This window comes from Natator depressus, chromosome 2 (genome assembly GCF_965152275.1).
Source record: "Natator depressus isolate rNatDep1 chromosome 2, rNatDep2.hap1, whole genome shotgun sequence".
In the NCBI taxonomy this organism is placed as follows: domain Eukaryota; kingdom Metazoa; phylum Chordata; order Testudines; family Cheloniidae; genus Natator; species Natator depressus.
The window spans coordinates 151,928,042-151,947,488 of NC_134235.1; the positions used below are offsets into that span (position 1 = coordinate 151,928,042).

The window sequence follows — 19,447 nt, forward strand, 5'->3', positions numbered from 1 at the left end:
TGTTTTTGTACTCCAATCCTAATGAATAGAAATGCATGTGTAATTAAGTTGCCAGATGTCTTGTCAGAGAAAAAGGAGATATTTGCCCTCTCTCTGTGGTAGTATGACTTTCAAATAGTTATCAGCCTCAATACCAAGAATTTTCAAAGAGAGAAAAAGGATGGGTGGGTGAGATTCTGTGGCCTGCAATGTGCAGGAGGAGGTCAGACTAGATGATCATTATGGTCCCTTCTGACCTTAAAATTGATGAGTCTATGATGCTGCTGTAGCCTACTACCCAAAGACAGCTCTTTTACTCAGGGCTACATATCCAAGAAGCCAAAAAGCATTCATTTAGCCTCTCTTGCACAATAGTTTTAAGTGTACCTGGCTAGGGAAGTGAAAAAAGAGCAAGTGAGTTAAAAGTCATTCTACCCAATATTGAGGGAAACAGATAAATGAACCAGTCCTCATTCAAGAGTTTTACAGTGTGCAATATAAGCAATTCTAATTGTAGCACAGATATATATGCATTGAGGGAACTGGGGGGCGGGGCGGGGGAGAAAGAGAGAGAGAATGGGAAAAGGCTGTTCTGTGATCCAAAGCTGGCTGATTACATGGTCTTTGCTGTGGAATGCCAGATCAAAGAGGTGGAGCAATCTACCAGCACACGAACCACACTACGTGTTTATGACCAAGTGCATTAGCATATGTTATTTCAAATATTTTCATGTCTCACAAATTTTGTTCCAAAAACAATTCTTTGATGTAAGATTTTATTTTCTACCTATATTGTACAGTATTCAAAATTCCATTTTGCACTATTGTTATACCACTGTTTACTCAAAACTATTCAGAGCGCTCTTTATAATACTTCATGACAGTGCTGTGTTGGGGGGTGGGAGGGGAGAAGAGGAATAGAGAATGCATTGCTTCAATTTACGTATACAAATTTTATTGCAAGACCTGTAATTTTTAAGTCTACAGGCAAACACGCAATGACCTGTGACAGAAAGACTTCAAAATCAGCACAAACAGAAAAATTTAACAGTTCATTCAACACTAATACCAAATAAAAGTGACAAGGGACTCCTCAATAGCCAAACAGGAAACTTTCCAAATATTCTCTCTCCATGAGCAAACAAAATCCTCCATACTTTTGGTCCAAGATGTATGTTTTAAATTGACAGACATATGGATGCAGATGAGTCTATGAGCGAGTGTACTTGCCCCAGATATGCAACATAAATACAGAAGCAATAAAGAGGAGACTCATAACCAAAACTGGAACAGGACCACTAGAAAGAAAGAAAAAAAGTCAGTTAAATCTCAACGATACATAAAGACATCTTGTTCTGAAGGTTAGGCAGAACCAACCAAATAAATTACTCAGTAAATACAGACTTAATATCAAAGCTCCTTCCTGCTCCCACCCCGCACCCCTCACCAAATTAGTGATGGGGATTATTTTGTTATCTATTGCAAAAGTTTTAATACAAACATTACTGGAATGCAGCTTTTAGTAGTACAAGTTAACCCTTTAAGATTAACAGAAATAAGAACCATTTTCTCAGAATTGGTATCTGCCACATTAAGTTGGAAATCTAAGATTTAATTTTTATACCTCAGTTTTGAATTGCTGAAAGAATATGGATGCTTCCCTTTGTACTATAACAATTACAGGGAGTATTTAGTCATTCACTACTAATCACTTGTTGAAATCAGGATCTTAATACTCTGATTGTAAACTTTATCTCCACATTTTTCAATTCATGTTTCCGCCTCACATTCTGGTGGGTCTGCTACTGAGTTAGTGACCTGAGCATACTTGTACACAAATAGAGCATAAGAAACAATAGAGTCCCCTAGCAGCTAGTCAAACCTAGGTTCAAAATTAGAATATTTTAGCTTGGGAAGTAATTTACAGCCAACTCTCCAGTTTTTAAGAAGTGAACAGAATTTTAAATGCAGCGAGGCAACAGATACAATCATTTTTCAAGTAGGCTTTTATAGTTACACCAGTTTCAGTTTGATTAAATTTACTGCAAGTGACACTGAAAAAAATCACAAGTGGAAGCTCTGTCCATTATAAATCCTTATCTAAAACTCCCAATCTGAACTTCGTGTTGGAATCTTTCAGGCTCACTAATTCTATTTTTAAGAAATTATAATTAGGGTATTATTGTTTGGAAAACTTCTCACAGTTTCAATTTTAGACTGTGTTAAACTAGCTGATCTATGCTGTGACTAGCCTGAAGGGGATCCCAAGCAAATTAACGTGAGTGTTCCATTACAATAAAAACACCATTTTCTTACTGTGCATCTCATAACTACGGCTGTCAAGCGATTAAAAAAATTAATCACGATTAATCGCATGATTAATTGCGCTGTTAAACAGTAATAAATACCATTTATTTAAATATTTTTGGATGTTTTCTATATTTTCAAATATATTGATTTCAATTACAAGACAATACAAAGTGTACAGTGCTCACTTTATATTTATTTATGATTACAAATATTTGCACTGTAAAAAAACAAGAGTGTATTTTAATTCACCTAATTCTCAATCTCCACTTACTGATAGTTTGCTTCCCACAACCAAATCTCTGTACAAGTTTTCATGAATGATGTACCCAAGTATTCAGATTCTATTATCTAAACTGTATTGTTAAATCTATTCACCTAAATTTGAGTTATTGCGGATTATGTACTCTATGTATCATACGATATTTGAAAACGAACTTTGTATTTGTGGATAATCTAATCACTACGCCCAGATGTACAGACACTCTTTTCCCAACCTATGTATTATATATTTTTTTAAAATTAGCTTTAATAAAATTTTTACATCTGACACATAAATACCTTGTAACGCCGGCTGCAAAAGTGCCATTCAAACACCTGTTCTCACTTTCAGGCGACATTGTAAATAAGAAGCAGTCAGCAGTACCTCCCGTAAACAAATGTGTTTGTCTTAGCGATTGGCTGAACAAGAAGGAGGACTGAGTGGACTTGTAGGCTCTAAAGTTTTACATTGTTTTGTTTTTGAGCGCAGTTATGTAACAACAACAATCTACATTTGTAAGTTACACTTTCACGAGAGAGATTGCACTACACTACTTGTATGAGGTGAACTGAAAAATACTATTTCTTTTGTTTATCATTTTTACAGTGGAAATATTTGTAATAAAAATATAAAGTGAGCATTGTACACTCTGTATTCTGTGCTGTAATAGAAATCAATATATTTGAAAATGTAGAAAAACTATCCAAAAATATGTATTAAATTTCAATTGGTATTCTATTATTTAACAGTGGAATTAATCACGATTATTATTTTTTTTTTAATCACAGTTAATTTTTTGAGTTAAATCGCGTGAGTTAACTGTGATTAATTGACAGCTCTACTCATAACACTGTACTTGATCTCCCTTCATTAGAGGCAGCACCAGATTTCCAGAAGTATGATTCATGCTATGGAGTTTTTATGATCAAGCAGATCTTACTTGAACATAATGTAAAAATGAAACTGAAGCAACTGATCTCCTTCATGCTACTGTCTTCAAGGTTTTTCAACTCCTCATGCAATTTTCTGATTCACAGGCTTTTGAACATCCTCATCTCAAACTATTTTAAATCATAATTGCTATCTGCTATGCATAGCTCAATTTGGCTTTTTGTGCAGAATCTTGAATTTTATCCAACAGGATATAGATACGTAGATGTATTTAGCAATCAAACTAAGTGTAAATATGCAATATATTTTAGTTTGCAATTCCACAGTGCAATTCCATAGGCAACTCTTAGCTAATCCATCATTTCCACCGTCTTCACAATCTACTTCCAGACCCCAAAAGTATAAATATGAATACATAAAATTAATTAAGCTCTAGGATATTCCACAATCATAAAAAAACAAACAAAAAACAAAAACTAAGAGGAACTCCCCACCCACTCCAAAATATATCTGACTTGCCACTTGAATCAATAAATCATTCTGACCCTTATTAAAATACAAATCATCTTCAGACCATTCCTATTTCTCATCCTTTCCAAAAGTACAACAGGTGATCTATTCAGTGAACAATTATAATTTATCTATCTACCATATTTCAGTTAGGACAAATTGGCTCTTCCACATTTGTGATGACAGACTATTTTCTCTAAAGCTGATCTCTAATTGTCTATGGCCTCAACAGAACTTTTTATTTCATTTTAGACTTCTTATATTCTCAGGATCAATAACACATGAAATACTGTTTGTTTTTCTAAGAGCCCATTTGGTTTGCCTCAATGTAAGTTCACAATCAGGAAGATTTACAAAACTGATCAAAAACAGCTGCTCCTACTGGTAAACGGGTACGTTAAAAAAAAAAACCTCTCTCAACACCACAATAACCAAAAAGAGTGTAAGACAGACCCATCGTCATTTATAAAGGATTTTGTGTAAATGTATGTGAAATATGCAATAAACTTGAGTTAAGATTATTAAAATCTTCTGGTGGGAAAGAACTTTGCCATATTGACATCTTGGTGTGAAGACTTAAGTTTTTTTATACCAGCATTTTATTTTTTTAATCTTATTTTGGTGCAAGTACATCAGCATATAGTGACAGGCAAAATGGACCTCCTTAAAGCAGACAGTTTTGTTATGGGTTCCCTCTTTATGAATTTGCATGTGACACAGATCTTATATAAGCTCTGTCTCTTCATACACATATGCAAAACCAAAGACTCTCAAGTGCATTAGTCTTCATGGAAGAACTTGGTACCTTACTAGTTATCATCACTGTTAAGGAGTACTAAACTTCAGTAAAGAAAAATTGTACTTCAGAAATTTAGTAAACATCTACTACATAAATTACGTTATGCCACAATGGTAACACACAGGAACATTAGCTACAAAGAGACCAAAAAGCCTGCTTCTATAGTTTACAGATTTTACAGAACTGATTACAAAAAAAACCCCAAAATGAACTATTCAGTACTGACAAATCATTACATTTTCCATTACACTTCCTCCAATCCCATGGAAGGTCCTTACTGGAACCTAGGAGATCAACCATTCTCCCCACCAACACACACATGCTTCTCACCCTCATTAAGGTCAACATTTTTTCTGACTAGCCGGATGAATTCCCTTAATAAGAGTAAAAATGTTAAATAACCACAGCAGTGACTCCATATCTAGAGTTCCCTGCAGTCAATAAATGTGAAGTCAACTTTGATTTTCTACGCAATCTAGTTTTATCAAAACCAAACCATTCTGCTCAGGATTTCTATTATATAGTCTTGACATTCTCACAGTGATCAGATTCAGAGTGCCACAGAAGGAGGGCAACATGTCTCAAGCGAACTATTTTGCTCTGACTATCCTTCCCATTAAAACATTCCCCCCCCCCCCCCCCATTCCCTTAACAGCCAAGACATTTTCAACTTTAGCCCATTGCTTCTTGGTAACACTCACAACCAGAGTGAAAGGGAGAAGCCCCTCAGAAACAGGGCCTTGAAGTTTGTCTGCTGAACTGGTGACTAGCACAGAATGCAGGGCAGGAGTTGATGAAATTCTGATGCTGCAGGTCATAACTATGAGACAGAGAAGGGGACAGCACTAACCTGTGTATACTGGAGAAGAGCTTATTTTATTGGGTAGTGACCACTAACACTTAGAAAGGCGAGACATCAAAGGTTCACCAGTGATTTTCTTTGTAGTGGCTGTTTTGACCAGTCTCCCTTAGACCTAAATACTGTCACCACCACATGCTGAAAAATTCCTGGCTCAGACATCAGATTCATATATTTACTAAAATTGTCTGTGGAGGTCAGAAACATGCATGGAGAAAAGAAGAATTTTTCCTTCTGGATAAGGGTTTTGGTCATTTTGATGAGATTGGAACAGATAGTCCCTTCTTTGAGGGTTGGCAATTTCCTGGGAAAAACTAGTTTAGGACAGAGTGCTGATAAATAAAAGCTTAAACCAGGAAACTGAGGAAAAAAATTTTATTAGAATATACTAATGAATATTACTGAAAAACATTTAGCAATTTGATAATAGTTTTGTAGTAATGTGGTCTGTTTAATTTAAAAATAAGGAAGACAAAACAAAACAAAAAAGAGCCTCAATCAAAAGAGGTATGCTATTGTTTGAAACAAAAACTTCTTAATCTGGGAGACCGGCTGTTGGCCAGGAGCCCAGGTCTGAAGGCAGAGCTGCCGCCAGCAACAGCACAGACATACGGGAGGCAATACCATACCATGCTATCCTTACTTCTGCATTGCTGCTGGCGGCAGCTCTGTCTTCAGAGCTGGGCTCCCAGCCAGCCACTGCCGTTCTCCAGCTGCCCAGCTCCAAAGGCGCTGCCAGCAGGAGCACTGACGTAAGGATAGCAGTACTGCAACCCTCCCCAAAATAAACTTGTGACCCTCCCACAACTCCTTTTCCAGTTACAACACCATGAACTTCATGATTTCAGCTATTTAAATCTGAATATTTCACAATTTTTAAAATCTTATCACCATGAAATTGACCAAAATGGACAGTGAATTTAGTAGGGCCCCAGTTATTGAGCATCAAACTTTTCAAAAAATGATCAGCTGCCTATGGTCAGGCTACAAAGCACCCAATCAAAAAGCAGGTAGCAGGTGAACCGTTAGACACTGATAGCATGAGAGTGGAAGTAACAAATTATATGGAAAAAAACAGGTTTCAGAATAGCAGCCGTGTTAGTCTGTATCCACAAAAAGAAAAGGAGTACTTGTGGCACCTTAGAAACTAACACATTTATTTGAGCATAAGCTTTCATGGGCTACAGCTCACTTCATGAAAGCTTATGCTCAAATAAATGTGTTAGTTTCTAAGGTGCCACAAGTACTCCTTTTCTTTTTATGGAAAAAAGTTACACTAATGCAAGATGAAAAAAAGATGGACAGTATAAGAAATGATTTGGAACAAGACGACAACAGTTTGGCTAAATCTACTTGGACAAGACCTTATCTCAAGTGCTTTGATGAAACGTTGTAGATTTACAGAAGTATTTTTGTAATCACCGTCAGCCTGGTTAAAAGAATACCAAGGATCTGTAAAACCCCAAATCTGTGGTGACATACGATGGAACACTCAAACAACATGTATGGAAACCTATATTAAAAATCAGCTACATTATCTCAGGATTGTGAGTGGTCTTGAGGAAGAACTTGAAGATAGTGGTCAGTATAATTGATAATCAAAGGGCTTTCTGGGAAACAAAGAACTTGATCAATCAGTTGAAACCAGCTGTTGTGGCACTTGACACTTCAAAAAGGGACACATCAACAATTGCTGTTGCATGCAAAGTATGGTTGAACCTAATAATAAATGAAGATCTTGCACCATATCAAGCAAAAGTACACAAAAATTTCATGAGGCAAGTATTCATGTACACATGTCGGCCAACCTCCTTCATCTAAAATATGCAAGAAAGGAATTGTCATTTTAAGAAGAAATTGCAAGGCAGTGATTACTCAGCAAAAAAAAAATCTCAACTTTCTGCCATATATAGATATACATTTGCATTTAAAATAGAAGTAGCTCTGTATCCAAAAACACACACACACAAAACACAGTAGTTTCATCTGCTATCAAGGAGAAAGTTTCTCCTGTAATATGGTGGGGAAAATCTGAAGAATACTGATATTCTATCTGACTTAATAGAATTGGTGGTGCAATTTCAACATCCAGCAAGTACAGAACGAATCTTTTCAAATGCTGGATACATCCATTCAAATCTGGAGAATAGGCTTGGTCTAGCCACAACTAAAGTTGGTCTCCGGCTACAGAATGCTACATGCCCAAGTGGACTTCAACCAGTTGTCTGCAACTATGCATGCTTCTGATTGCTTAATGCTTCAAACCTGAAACTCTGCATTTTCATCTAATCAAACGTTTTTGACTTTTGGTTATGTAACAATGAAACCTGAAATGAGCTGACATGTGTAACTTCCTTGAGAAGATACTGAACCAAACTGTGCAATATTCCAATATTCAGTATTATAATTATATGTTATGCCCTCTGCAGTTTTATTTTTATCTGAACAATTCTAAATTAATCTCTGAGTCTATTGCCTCATGTAACCACAATCTGAATATGTAACTAAAACAAAGTGTACTGTGGTGTGCATTAATGAAACAGTCTTAAAAAGGCCTTAAACTGGGACTAACTAGTTTCTCCCTGGGTGTTAAAAACCATGATTTTACCTGGTAAAAAACAGCTCTGGTAAATAACATGCTATTCCTGCCTTCTGTTTCCATGTGACAAGGAAAGAGGCTGTTTCTCTCTATTTCTTGACTGTATTTGCCCATCACCCAAGCCTGGATGAGGGTGGGATCTATCACTTTTTTGGAAGGGACGAGGATATCTCCAAGAGTGTCAGGAACACTTGCAGAAGTGAGAAATCTACAGGTCTAAGGGTATAGGAGAAAATGGTTTGTGAATGGGATGGTATTTTAATAGCTCTATCAGAATGGCCATTTTATTTTATATTGCTTTTGCTGCTTGCTCAGGAAGCTCTTTCTTTTACAGCCAGCTGCAGCACCTGCCACTCTGATTACCAACTTAAGGTATCTAAGAAGCTGCGTGCTGAAGATATGGTGTAATGGGCAAAGGGACTGATTGAGAGCACCTGGCTTTCTTCATCCCTACAACAGAAGACCAAGGAAATACAGGGTTGAAGCACTAAAACAAACCTGTGACATAGGTGTGAGCCAAGGCTGAAAAGGTTAGCCTTGTAACACCAGTGTGTCTTAAAATGTTCGTCACTTCATTATGTTTAACTCAAGACGTGTGGTTAATGAAGTTACCGTGTCCAATGGACCTCATTAGCAGTGAGTTGCTTCTGACTGCGTGTATTACTGCAAACGGTACGTATTGATGTGTAATTTTTTTGGTATTTCTGCAATAGTGTTTTTATTGGCATTAAAAAAAACCCAGAAAAACTGTAGATAATGAAGCCTTAGGTCCGAAGCCTACAACCACTTATGCATGTGCTTTACTACTGTGAGTAACCTCTCTTGATTTCTGAGTACTGTTCATGGTATTCAAGAAAAGCACGTGCACGTCTGCAGGTTTGGGACCTTAGAGAAAAACAATTCAAGTAATCATCTTGACTGTACTGTATTAACTTAAACATCTACCTACAAGATTGATCTTTTATAACCAGGTCTCCTCAAGGCATTCTTTCTGATTTATCTAGACAATTGTGGTTTTCCCATATTTTCATGCATAATGTGCAGGCCAGATCAAATGACTCAGGGAGCCTGGACTACTGTATATAGACTTAAAAACAACACTGTCACCCTCTTTCTGCTTTTGGGACTTACACTTTGAGCCCAGGGGAGTCCTCTGTGTAGAATCTCCACATGCCACCAGTGCCTGCTGAGGTAGTGCGACCTGCGCTCCTAGTCCCACAGCTAGCGTTTTTCCTTGGAGGGAAGAACAAGGGAATCAGAACCTGACCTGCATTAGCGAGCAGCTGAGAACCACCAACCTTTCCGAGAAGTCAGGAAGAAACCCCCCACCCCACACAATCTCTTCCTGGTGCTGGTCTCAGACTTTGGCCCGAAGTGACCGTGCTCAGCGCTGGGTGGGGGCCACAGGGCGATGCCAGGCTCGGTTCAGTGCCGTTAGCCACAGACATAGCGAGAAGTTGCCTGACACCCTCCCCCAGCCGCCCGCTCCCAGCTGGCACCAGGGGGCAGCGACGCCCATCGAGGCTCCCCCAGCTCAAGTGTCAGCCTCGGGGAGGCGGGGGTGGGGGGGCAGGAGGCGGCGCTATCGCGCGTTGTCGCGACCGGTGTCTCCATCGGGCCGAGGCCGGGCGGCGGAGCCAGGCTTTACCGAGCCCCGACCTCGGGGTCCGCCCCCGCCGGTACCTTTGCCGGACGGTGGATCCCGCAGCTCGAGGCGCCACCGCTTTGCTGGGGGAGCGGCCAGAGGCGCCGACGCTGGTGCCGCTGGGGCTGGGGCCGGGCTGCGGAGAGAAAGAGACAGCGCGTGAGACGGGACCAGCGCGTGCCACGGCGCGGAGGGGGGATCGGGGCCTCGCGCTCTCACCATGGTAGCGACTCTGGGTTCAAGGAAGCGCGCGCGGGCCTCAGAACTCTCCCGTCTCCAAAATTCGCTGCGGCTACCCCTGGTCTAGCTGCCCCGCCCCCAGGATCGCTCGCCTCCTGGGCCTCCCGGGCCTCCTAAGGCCCCGCGGTCGACTAGGACACTGCCTGACTCCACCCGCCTCTCAGGAGACAGTCTCCAGAGCAGCGAAACGAGCTCAGGGCTCCAGCCGCCAGAGTCCTGTCTCCTTCCTGTACCCGAACCCCGCCTGAAACGGAGACACCACAGGACGCGCGGGCTAAGGAACCAGGCAGCACCAGGACACCTATGGGGGACGAAGGCTGATGTGTCCCAAGCTGGCAGCACAGCGAGAGGGCGGGGCTACGCATGCGCTCTCTGCAGTGACACGTGGACTAGCCCAGGTCCCGGAATCACTTCTTGGCTCAAAAGAAGCGGGCTCCGCCTCCTCTCCGGCGGGTGCAGGCGCCAGCATGGCAGGGGGGCCGGGCTCGGGCCCGTCCGTGCTGTTCCTGCACCCGGACCTGGGCCTGGGCGGCGCCGAGCGGCTGGTAGTGGACGCGGCGCTGGCGCTGCGGGCGCGCGGCTGCCGCGTGCAGATCTGGACCGCGCACTACGACCCCGCGCGCTGCTTCTCGGAGACGCGCGGCCTCGCGGTGCGGAGCGTGGGGGATTGGCTGCCCCGCAGCCTCTTCGGGCGGGGCCACGCGCTCTGCGCCACACTGCGCATGGCCTACGTGGCGCTCTACGTGCTGCTGCTGAGCGGGGAGGAGATGGACGTGTTCGTGTGCGACCAGGTGCGGGGGCGGGGCCAGCAGCACGTGCTCTGGCCCAGCGCGAGGAGCTGCCGGGGCCGCGCGCCCGTAACGGCCGTGGCGGGGAGGGGCGGTGCTGTGCGGTCACAGCCCGGTTGGCAGCCGGGAACCGGAGGGAGGGGGCGTCACGTGAGCCCTGAGCCGGGAGGGCGCTGCCTCCCCTCGCTGGGCACGGGGCCTGAGCCCGGGTGCGGACCGCACGGGTGGGGCTGCGAGTCGCACAGCCACGTGTTTGGCTGGTCATGGCGGGTGGGGGGCAAGGGAGGCCGCAAGGCGCCTGCCCTTCGGGTCACCTCTCCCTGGAGCGAGAGGGGAAGCCCGCCGAGTGGCGGTTTGCCAGCAGCATCTGAAGGGTCCCCCCCTTGCGGAAGGCCGCGAGTGAGAGTAAGCACGGGGTCATTACAGCCCGCGCCGCTTCTTCCTCACGGGGAACGGTTTAGTTTTGACTCCACAAGCATCGCTCCAGAATAGATCTTATTGTAGAAACTGGGACTGAATAAACAGTGCTGTCTCTTACTCTCACCCCCACCTCTCGGTTTATCCAGGTGTCTGCTTGTATCCCACTTCTCAGGCTGGCCAGAACTCCTAAGAAGGTTTTGTTTTACTGTCACTTTCCTGATCAGCTTCTGACCAAGAGAGAATCTTTTCTTAAACGCATCTATAGAGCTCCACTTGACTGGTTGGAAGAGTATACTACTGGCATGGCAGATTGCATTGTTGTCAACAGCAATTTTACAGCTAATGTCTTCAAGAATACATTTAAATCCTTAAATCAGATTAAACCAGACGTCCTATACCCTTCGTTGAATGTCAGTACCTTTGAAACAATTGTTCCTGCAGATATAGCTAGTATAATTCCCCAGGGGAAAAAATATTTGTTTCTTTCAATCAATAGATTTGAAAGGAAAAAAAACCTAGCATTAGCTCTGGAAGCTTTACATGATCTTCGTGGCAGGCTCGATGCTCAAGAGTGGAATGAAGTTCATCTAGTTTTGGCTGGTGGTTATGATGAAAGGGTTTTGGAAAACGTGGAACATTATGAAGAGCTGAAGACTGTTGCGACCAAGCTTAATATTAGCGAGCAAGTCACTTTTGTGAGGTCTTTTTCAGATGAACAAAAAATCTCTCTTTTCAATAACTGTGTGTGTGTGCTTTATACGCCAAGCAATGAACACTTTGGCATAGTTCCTTTGGAGGCTATGTATATGAGATGTCCAGTTATAGCAGTTAATTCAGGTGGTCCTTTGGAATCTGTTATAAATAATTTTACAGGATTTTTGTGTGATCCCCTTCCAACACAATTTTCTGAGGCCATGGAAAAATTTGTGAGAGACCCTGCCTTAAAGAATACAATGGGAGCAGCTGGAAGAGCAAGAGTTACAGAAAATTTTTCTTCAGACGCTTTTACAGAACAGCTGTACCAATACATATGTAGATTAACACAATAACAGATACACTCCATAGTGTAATTTACTGCTTTGTCATGTTTCTGATTTGTACATGAGACAGTTGATTAAACTAACGTCTAGGCTAGTGCAAGGATGCTGAAATATTTAGAAAATTTGAGTTAATCTTTAAACTACACTTTTGATAGTCTGTTTCATGCCGGTTGCCACAAAATAACAAGATTTAGTTGAGGTGGATTTGTTTACCACTGACTACATTGAATTTTTGCTGCATATCATGTACTGAAAAATATTTTAATAAATGTATTAGACTTCCTAGTTTAAACTGGGGAAAGTTAAAATTATGGCAAGTCTTCAGGTTGTATAAGATGATTAACTTTCTTATTTAAACTTTCTTCTCTACACTTGCTATGAATTAACTTTACAGTGCAATTCTTCTGTTGTAATACTATGCACCATAATTTTCCACTTGAATGAATTTCTACTGAAAGGCTCTGCCAGATCTCTGCCAATTCTGGTGTGGATGCGGTCATTGAAAATACAGTGAGCTATACATATGCAATAAAGTCCCATGGTTTTTTGTGTTTTTTTTTTTTTTTTTAAATGCTAGCCTGTAATCTGGTGATGTTGAACAGTCTTAAACTGTTTTATTTGTCTGAGAACTCCTGTCCTTAAATTGTATCACCTAATCATCTCTGATGTCATAATCCCAGTAACTAGCTGTTGTTCTTGGAGCAGTAGCACAGGGAAGAGAGAAGGATGAAACCAAGGATGTCAAAATCCCTCAGACAAAAAATGGGGCCAGGATTTAACCCCATTTGCCCCTCAAAAGTCCCTGAAATCTTGTTGAATATCAGCTGTTATACTAAATGTCTACATCTACTGAATTTCATTTTGTCTATTAGAACCATGTCTTGATACAGCTTTCCTTTGTGGATTTTCTGATATAACCAGATAGATATGTGGAAAAAGCCTTGACATTTTTCTTCCATTTCCTTTCAAGATGTATCCCCATAGTCTTGGGTTGTGCAAAAATGGTAATTTGAATGAATATTTCCCACAATCAAAATGTCAAATTAAGTTTTTAAAAGAGACGGTAATATGTCCGTCACTGCATAAAAGTTCAATTATGTCTTTTAAAACCAAGATGGTGGATGAAGTCATGGTGAGAAAAGTATACAGTCCTCTGTTTTGTTTTTAGAAAATCACACAAAGAGCAAATAAATGCATCAAGTTAACTAACAGCCTTAGATACAGATTCTGCAAGTTTCTCTGTTCAGGGAGACTTCACTGTGAAACAGGCCTTAGATATGTTTGATACATTGTACACTATAAGAACCACTATATATCAGAACATCACTTGAAAAGACTCTAAGGGACTGCATTTTGTGGCTTGCTAGAAATTTGCTTCTAAGTTTATATTTTATGCACTGTATACAAGTTAGTTATATTTTGGTCTGAAATCCTATTGGGGGGGGGCAAATATTAGCTCATTAATCTGAGGACAAGGAATATCAGATTTTATAAATACCTCAACTCATTTTACTGAGCTTTGCAGGCCCAATTCACTTTATTTAACTTTGTCTTATATGGTTTTTCATCTACAACAGGGGTTCTCAAATTGGGGGTCGGGACCCCTCAGGGGGTCACAAGGCTATTACATGTGGGGGTCACGAGCTCTCAGCCTCCACCCCAAACCCCACTTTGGCTCCAGCATTTATAATAGTGTTAAATATATAAAAACGTGTTTAATTTATAACGAGGCTTGCACTCAAAGGCTTGCTATGTGAAAGGGGTCACCAGCAGAAAAGTTTTAGAACCACTCATCTACAATATATTATTTATATATGATGGAATAAAATTGAATTTAATTTTGTAAATGGATATGTAACTTGGATAATTCTCTGAGGTTTAGGTTCTGTACTTACTCTGTATGGGCTCTCTGTGTACCACACTGTGTGTACGCTTTTGGGATAGTTAACCTTTATTCCAAGGTGTCTCTAGAAGGTCTCAGAATTTTAGAATTGAATTGCTGTTTGATTTATGCAGAGATTTTAACCTTTCCATTGTTAAGACTGCAGTCTAAATCCTGCTGTAACATGTTTTGTTTTACCCTTCCTCACTTTTTAACTAAATAAAATCCCCTGGAGGCTGCATGCTGCAGTAGCTAGGGCACTGGAATCAGAGTCAGACAACTTGGATTCTATTCCCAACTCTGCCACTGATGTGAAGTTCCAGTAAGCCCCCACCATGCAGCCAGAAGTCTGCTGTCCCTTAAGCCTCAGCATTCCTTCTTCACATCTTTTCCTTTCACTGACTCTTTAAGCTGACAAAGTTAAAACATGTAAAGGTTTTTAGAAGGAAAAAATTCATCCCTTTAAAGTAAGTGAAAAAGTGAAAAGGACTTGTAAGAGGAAGAAGGAGAAGCTGGTCTCTAATGTTCTGCTAAGCAGGCACCTTTTTCAATGAACTGAGACCTTCAGGAGGCAATTGATATGGATGGGTGAGAGCTGAAGAGGAGGAGAGAGTTTGGGGTGGTTGGTGCCTATTTCCACACAGATCCAAGCCCCCTGCTGCATAATTTAGGTCTAATGAATCTTACAGGGCCTTGACAATAAACACTGAGTGTTAAGTACACCAATATCTACTAGATAGCATTCATTGGTGGCAGCTTCAACTTTAAAATGATCAGCATTTTATTGAACTCACTAATACAAGTCATGCAAACTTGTCAGTGGTGTATATATGCTTAGTTGAAATTGCTTGCTGGACTTTGCACCAACCGTGGTGCAGTGTTGCATCGGATTGTCACTGACAGTTGCAGTGATGCTGGGGTGATGTATTGCATTGCGTTTAAACTGTTTTCTTTCTGTGACAATTGCAAAGGCACCAGGGAATAGTTAATGTAATGAGAATGTAATTACAAAGCCCCCTTGTACCTTAAAAAAATGTATGTTTTCAAAAATTTAAGATGGACTCTTGGAAGGAAAAGGGCTTTTTTCCTGAAATTTTGAAGGAAATTCAGTTTACACTTTTCTAGCTCAAAAGATTTGAAATAACTTATTAGAAACTTCAAAAATATTTTCTTGTGTTCTTATTTCCTAAAAATAAATTATATTTGAGGAATTAGTAAATACTCCCCCCCCCCCATAGGGTGTCAGTTTTCAAGAAAAAAGAAATTTTTACAGCTAGTATTTTTCAAAAACCAAGAATGAAGCCACTAATGAAAAAATGTGCAAGGGGTAGTATTTTTAGTGTGAAAGCCAAAAGGAGGAGGGAAAAAAACCCATGTCAATTCAGAACATTTTTGTTGTCAAAGCCTACATCTGAAATTTGTGTGCCTTTTCATGTAAAAAGCATTATATGAGCAATACATTTGTCAGTGGGTGTGAGCAGGTATAACTTCTCATTCCCATTAGTTTGGGCAGGAAAAGCTTTGTAGGTACAGTGATTCCTCTAATAGGACTTCAACACACACACACACTTTCTGAACAGTCTCCATTATCCCCTTGTTCTGTGCTGCCACTTCTTCTCAGGCAAGAATGGCTTGGTCTGTGTTCTCTCCATGCTAACCCAGTCTATGTGATACTTCTCACATCCTTAAGGACTATTGTGGAACTTGACTCAGCAGACCCAGTCTATGGCATACTTATAAAATCAATAATGGTCCATGCTGAGCTTTCAATCATTATATGGCTACAGCAGCTGGGATGGAGCATGGACCAAGGATGTGACACTTACCTTTAGGTGGGAAGGCCTATAGCATCTAGAAGGGAAAGAGGTCCTGCCCAATTCAGCTCAGGAAGCTGTTGAAATTGAAGTAGATTAACATAGTGTTCTCATCCAGGGATTGAAAAATTTCCTTTTGAAATTTGAAAACATCTGTCACTGAGCCCCTGAAATCCCACATCCCTGCAATTTAAAGGAACAAAACATCTGTGGACTCTTCATAACTGAAGCATTGTCAATCAACTTTCTATTAATAAACATTTTAAAAGTACATTTCTCTGTCTCCTGATCTTTTATTATATTGTTTCACTCTGCTTTTTATTTCCTATTACTGATCGTGTATCTTTTTATGCATTCTCCACCCATAATATCCTTTTGCTCCCCACTATGCTGTCTTCTATTCTCTCCTACACATTATGTCCCTCCTTCTTTATCCCCAAGCAGTTTTCTGTCTGTCCTATTGTAACAGGGTGCACTCATCTCTCATGAGCGCCCCCTTGGCCAAGTGTGTGTGTGCCTGCACTCTCTCTTTTTGTCCCTGCTCTGGGATGGAGCTGTGCCCCAGGGCTCCTCCCAGGTGACAATGTCTTCGCCTTCTCAGGCTTTCTGGCTGCAGCTCTCCAGCTGGGCCTCTGCAGTTCAGTTCCCTCTCTGGGGTGCCTCAATGTCCAGGCCACTTTCTCTTCCACCCTGCACCTTCTTCCTTTTATAAGAGCAGCAAACCCATGACCACCATTCACCAGCTTACTTATTTGTTTCAGGAAGAGAAGCCAGCAGCTCCAGGTGATCTGGTCCCAGTCAGCCCATTCATCCCCTCCAACTTCCTCTTTGCCATGAGTTTTTTAAGTTTTGATGTTATGTAAACGGAACTATCCAGCAAATACTACTGAGTGCAGAGATTGCTGCTAGGACTACTACTCCTGGAAATAAGTACTTGTGATGGGCAATAAGTGTTTGTAGGATCAGGACCATAAATATGCTGTAGGCTGCATGGTCGTCCGTCCTTGTTAGTCTCTCAAGGAGGCCATGCCTCCTTGCTGTCACATACCTGTAAAGGAGAGTTCAAAGGGGGGAATTAGCTACACCTAGTGCTGTGGTCCTTCTCACTACACTTGCACTGAAAAAACAAAATCAGTACCCACAGTAGTTTTATGCAACAATACTTTATACAATGAACAGATATCACGTAAATACTTATAGTTTATATGCTTTTTTAACAAGAAACACTTTTATGGGTTGTATTCTCCCTCAACAGCTGCCATAGACTTCTCTACCTGAAGTCTGAGGAGCTGTTACTATGCTGCCTACCAAGCTTATTAAAGGACCCTAAACCCTTCAGTAGCCTGAAGACAAGTTTACTTGAACATAAGAATGGCCATACTGGATCAGACCAATGGTCCATCTAGCCCAGTATCCTGTCTTTGACAATGGCCAGTGCCAGATGCTTCAAAGGGAATGAACAGAACAGGGCAATTTCAAGCAATCCGTCCCTAGTTGTTCAGTCCCAGCATCTGGCAGTCGGAGGTTTAGGAACACCGAGAGCATGAGGTTACGTCCCTGACTATCTTGGCTATTAGCCATTGATGGACCTGTCCTCCATGAAGTTATCTAATCCTTGTTTTAACCCAGTTATACATTTGGCCTCCTCAACATTCCATGGCAACAAGTTCCACAGGCTGACTGTGCAACTTGTCCTCAGCATTCTGCCTGAAAAAAAAATATGTTTGTTTTGATTCCCTCTCTCTGCTCCCTAACAAGATATGCCTTCCTTCCCACGTCTTGTTCCCTCTTTCCGTGCAACAAAGATAATGGCTTACTCCAACCCCCCAAGAAAATCTGAAATAGAAAGAGCTTCACTTCTTGCCTGCTGCCAGCCCTGTCTTCCTACACAGGGTCAGTTAAAGCTCTGCGTCAATTGCTCCCTGCCCTGTCTGTCACGATGTGTGCAACCGAGCCATTGTTGGTGCCCAGCCTAGAGATGGCATTGATACCTAGTAGGAAAGGAGAATGACACACTGGAAGGGCAGTTCTGGGGAGAAAGGAGGATTCTCAATGGGGTGCAAGCATGAATCCCAATGCAGTGCCACCTCCCAGCAGATATAAAACTTTCCTGATGCCCAGCACAGTGCCCCAAACTAAAAAACGTGGAGATTAGCTAGTCCCTAAGGCCTCATCTTCACTAGGCTAAAAAGGTGTGTTTTTAATTTGAGTTAACTCAGTCAAGAAAATCCTAGTGAAGAGAAGGCAATTTGTAGTTTACATATGTTAACAGATGAAGGTAAAGATAGTCTCCCTCACAATCTGTACCTTGACCTGCCAACTCATCTGCAAACTACAAGCTGCATTGTCTTCCCTAGGATTTTACCTTGAGTGAGTTAGAGTTAAAAAACACACCTTTTTTTCCTATCGAAGATGAGGCCTCTGTGAAATTCACACAGGAATTATGTAGTCTTCCAAGGGTGAATCAGTAATGTGTTTATTATTTTATTATGATTAAACACTTCCATATGAGTCAGAGCTTTTTCATGGACATCATTAATGTGGGGACATTCTCTGCTCACTCAGTGTTTTCTGACTGACATCACATTCAGCAGCTGAAGGTATCCTGTTGGCTTTCCTCCTTTTTTATTTCATTTTCTCCCTTCTTTTCATTATATAATGCAGAGGACCCAGTTCAGCATTGCCCTGCACCCCCTTTGTGTGGATGTAAGGGTGCATAAAGAAGTTTTGCCATACCTTTAAAATATTTCTGCTAAAATGACCAACCGTGAAACAGTTAACGTTGGGATTTAAATGGTCATTTTTAGATTTTAGAGTTCATAGAATCATAGAATATCAGGGTTGAAAGGGACCTCAGGACGTCATCTAGTCCAACCCCCAGCTCAATCCCCAACTAAATCATCCCAGCTTTGTCAAGCCTGACTTTAAAAACCTCTAAGGAAGGAGATTCTACCACCTCCCTAGGTAACACATTCCAGTGCTTAACCACCCTCCTACTGAAAAAGTTTTTCCTAACATCCAACCTGAACCTCCCCCACTGCAACTTGAGACCATTACTCCTTGTTCTGTCATCTGCTACCACTGAGAACAGTCTAGAGCCATCCTCTTTGGAACCCCCTTTCAGGTAGTTGAAAGCAGCTATCAAATCCCCCCTCATTCTTCTCTTCCGCAGACTAAACAATCCCAGTTCCCTCAGCCTCTCCTCATAAGTCATGTATTCCAGTCCCCTAATAATTTTTGTTGCCCTCAGCTGAACTCTTTCCAATTTTTCTACATCCTTCTTGTAGTGTGGGGCCCAAAACTGGACACAGTACTCCAGATGAGGCCTCACCAATGTTGATTAGAGGGGAACGATCACATCCCTCGATCTGCTGGCAATGCCCCTACTTATGCAGCCCAAAATGCCATTGGC

The 19,447-nt window shown here is 41.5% G+C and overlaps 2 protein-coding genes across 2 annotated transcripts; one reads left to right on the plus strand and one right to left on the minus strand.

The window, feature by feature from the left end:
- Positions 1-768: 768 nt before the first annotated feature.
- SEC61B (SEC61 translocon subunit beta) lies at positions 769-10,702 on the minus strand. Its single transcript, XM_074945135.1, has 4 exons — positions 10,071-10,702; positions 9,890-9,987; positions 9,338-9,439; positions 769-1,277 (listed from the first exon to the last, which is right to left on the minus strand). The coding sequence occupies exons 1-4, from the start codon at positions 10,071-10,073 to the stop codon at positions 1,190-1,192; spliced, it is 291 nt and encodes a 96-aa protein (XP_074801236.1). The 5' UTR covers positions 10,074-10,702; the 3' UTR covers positions 769-1,189.
- Positions 10,544-16,229, plus strand: ALG2 (ALG2 alpha-1,3/1,6-mannosyltransferase). The gene is made up of 2 exons (XM_074945134.1): positions 10,544-10,882; positions 11,446-16,229. Exons 1-2 carry the CDS (start codon positions 10,559-10,561, stop codon positions 12,346-12,348), a joined length of 1,227 nt encoding a protein of 408 aa, XP_074801235.1. The 5' UTR covers positions 10,544-10,558; the 3' UTR covers positions 12,349-16,229.
- Positions 16,230-19,447: the final 3,218 nt, after the last annotated feature.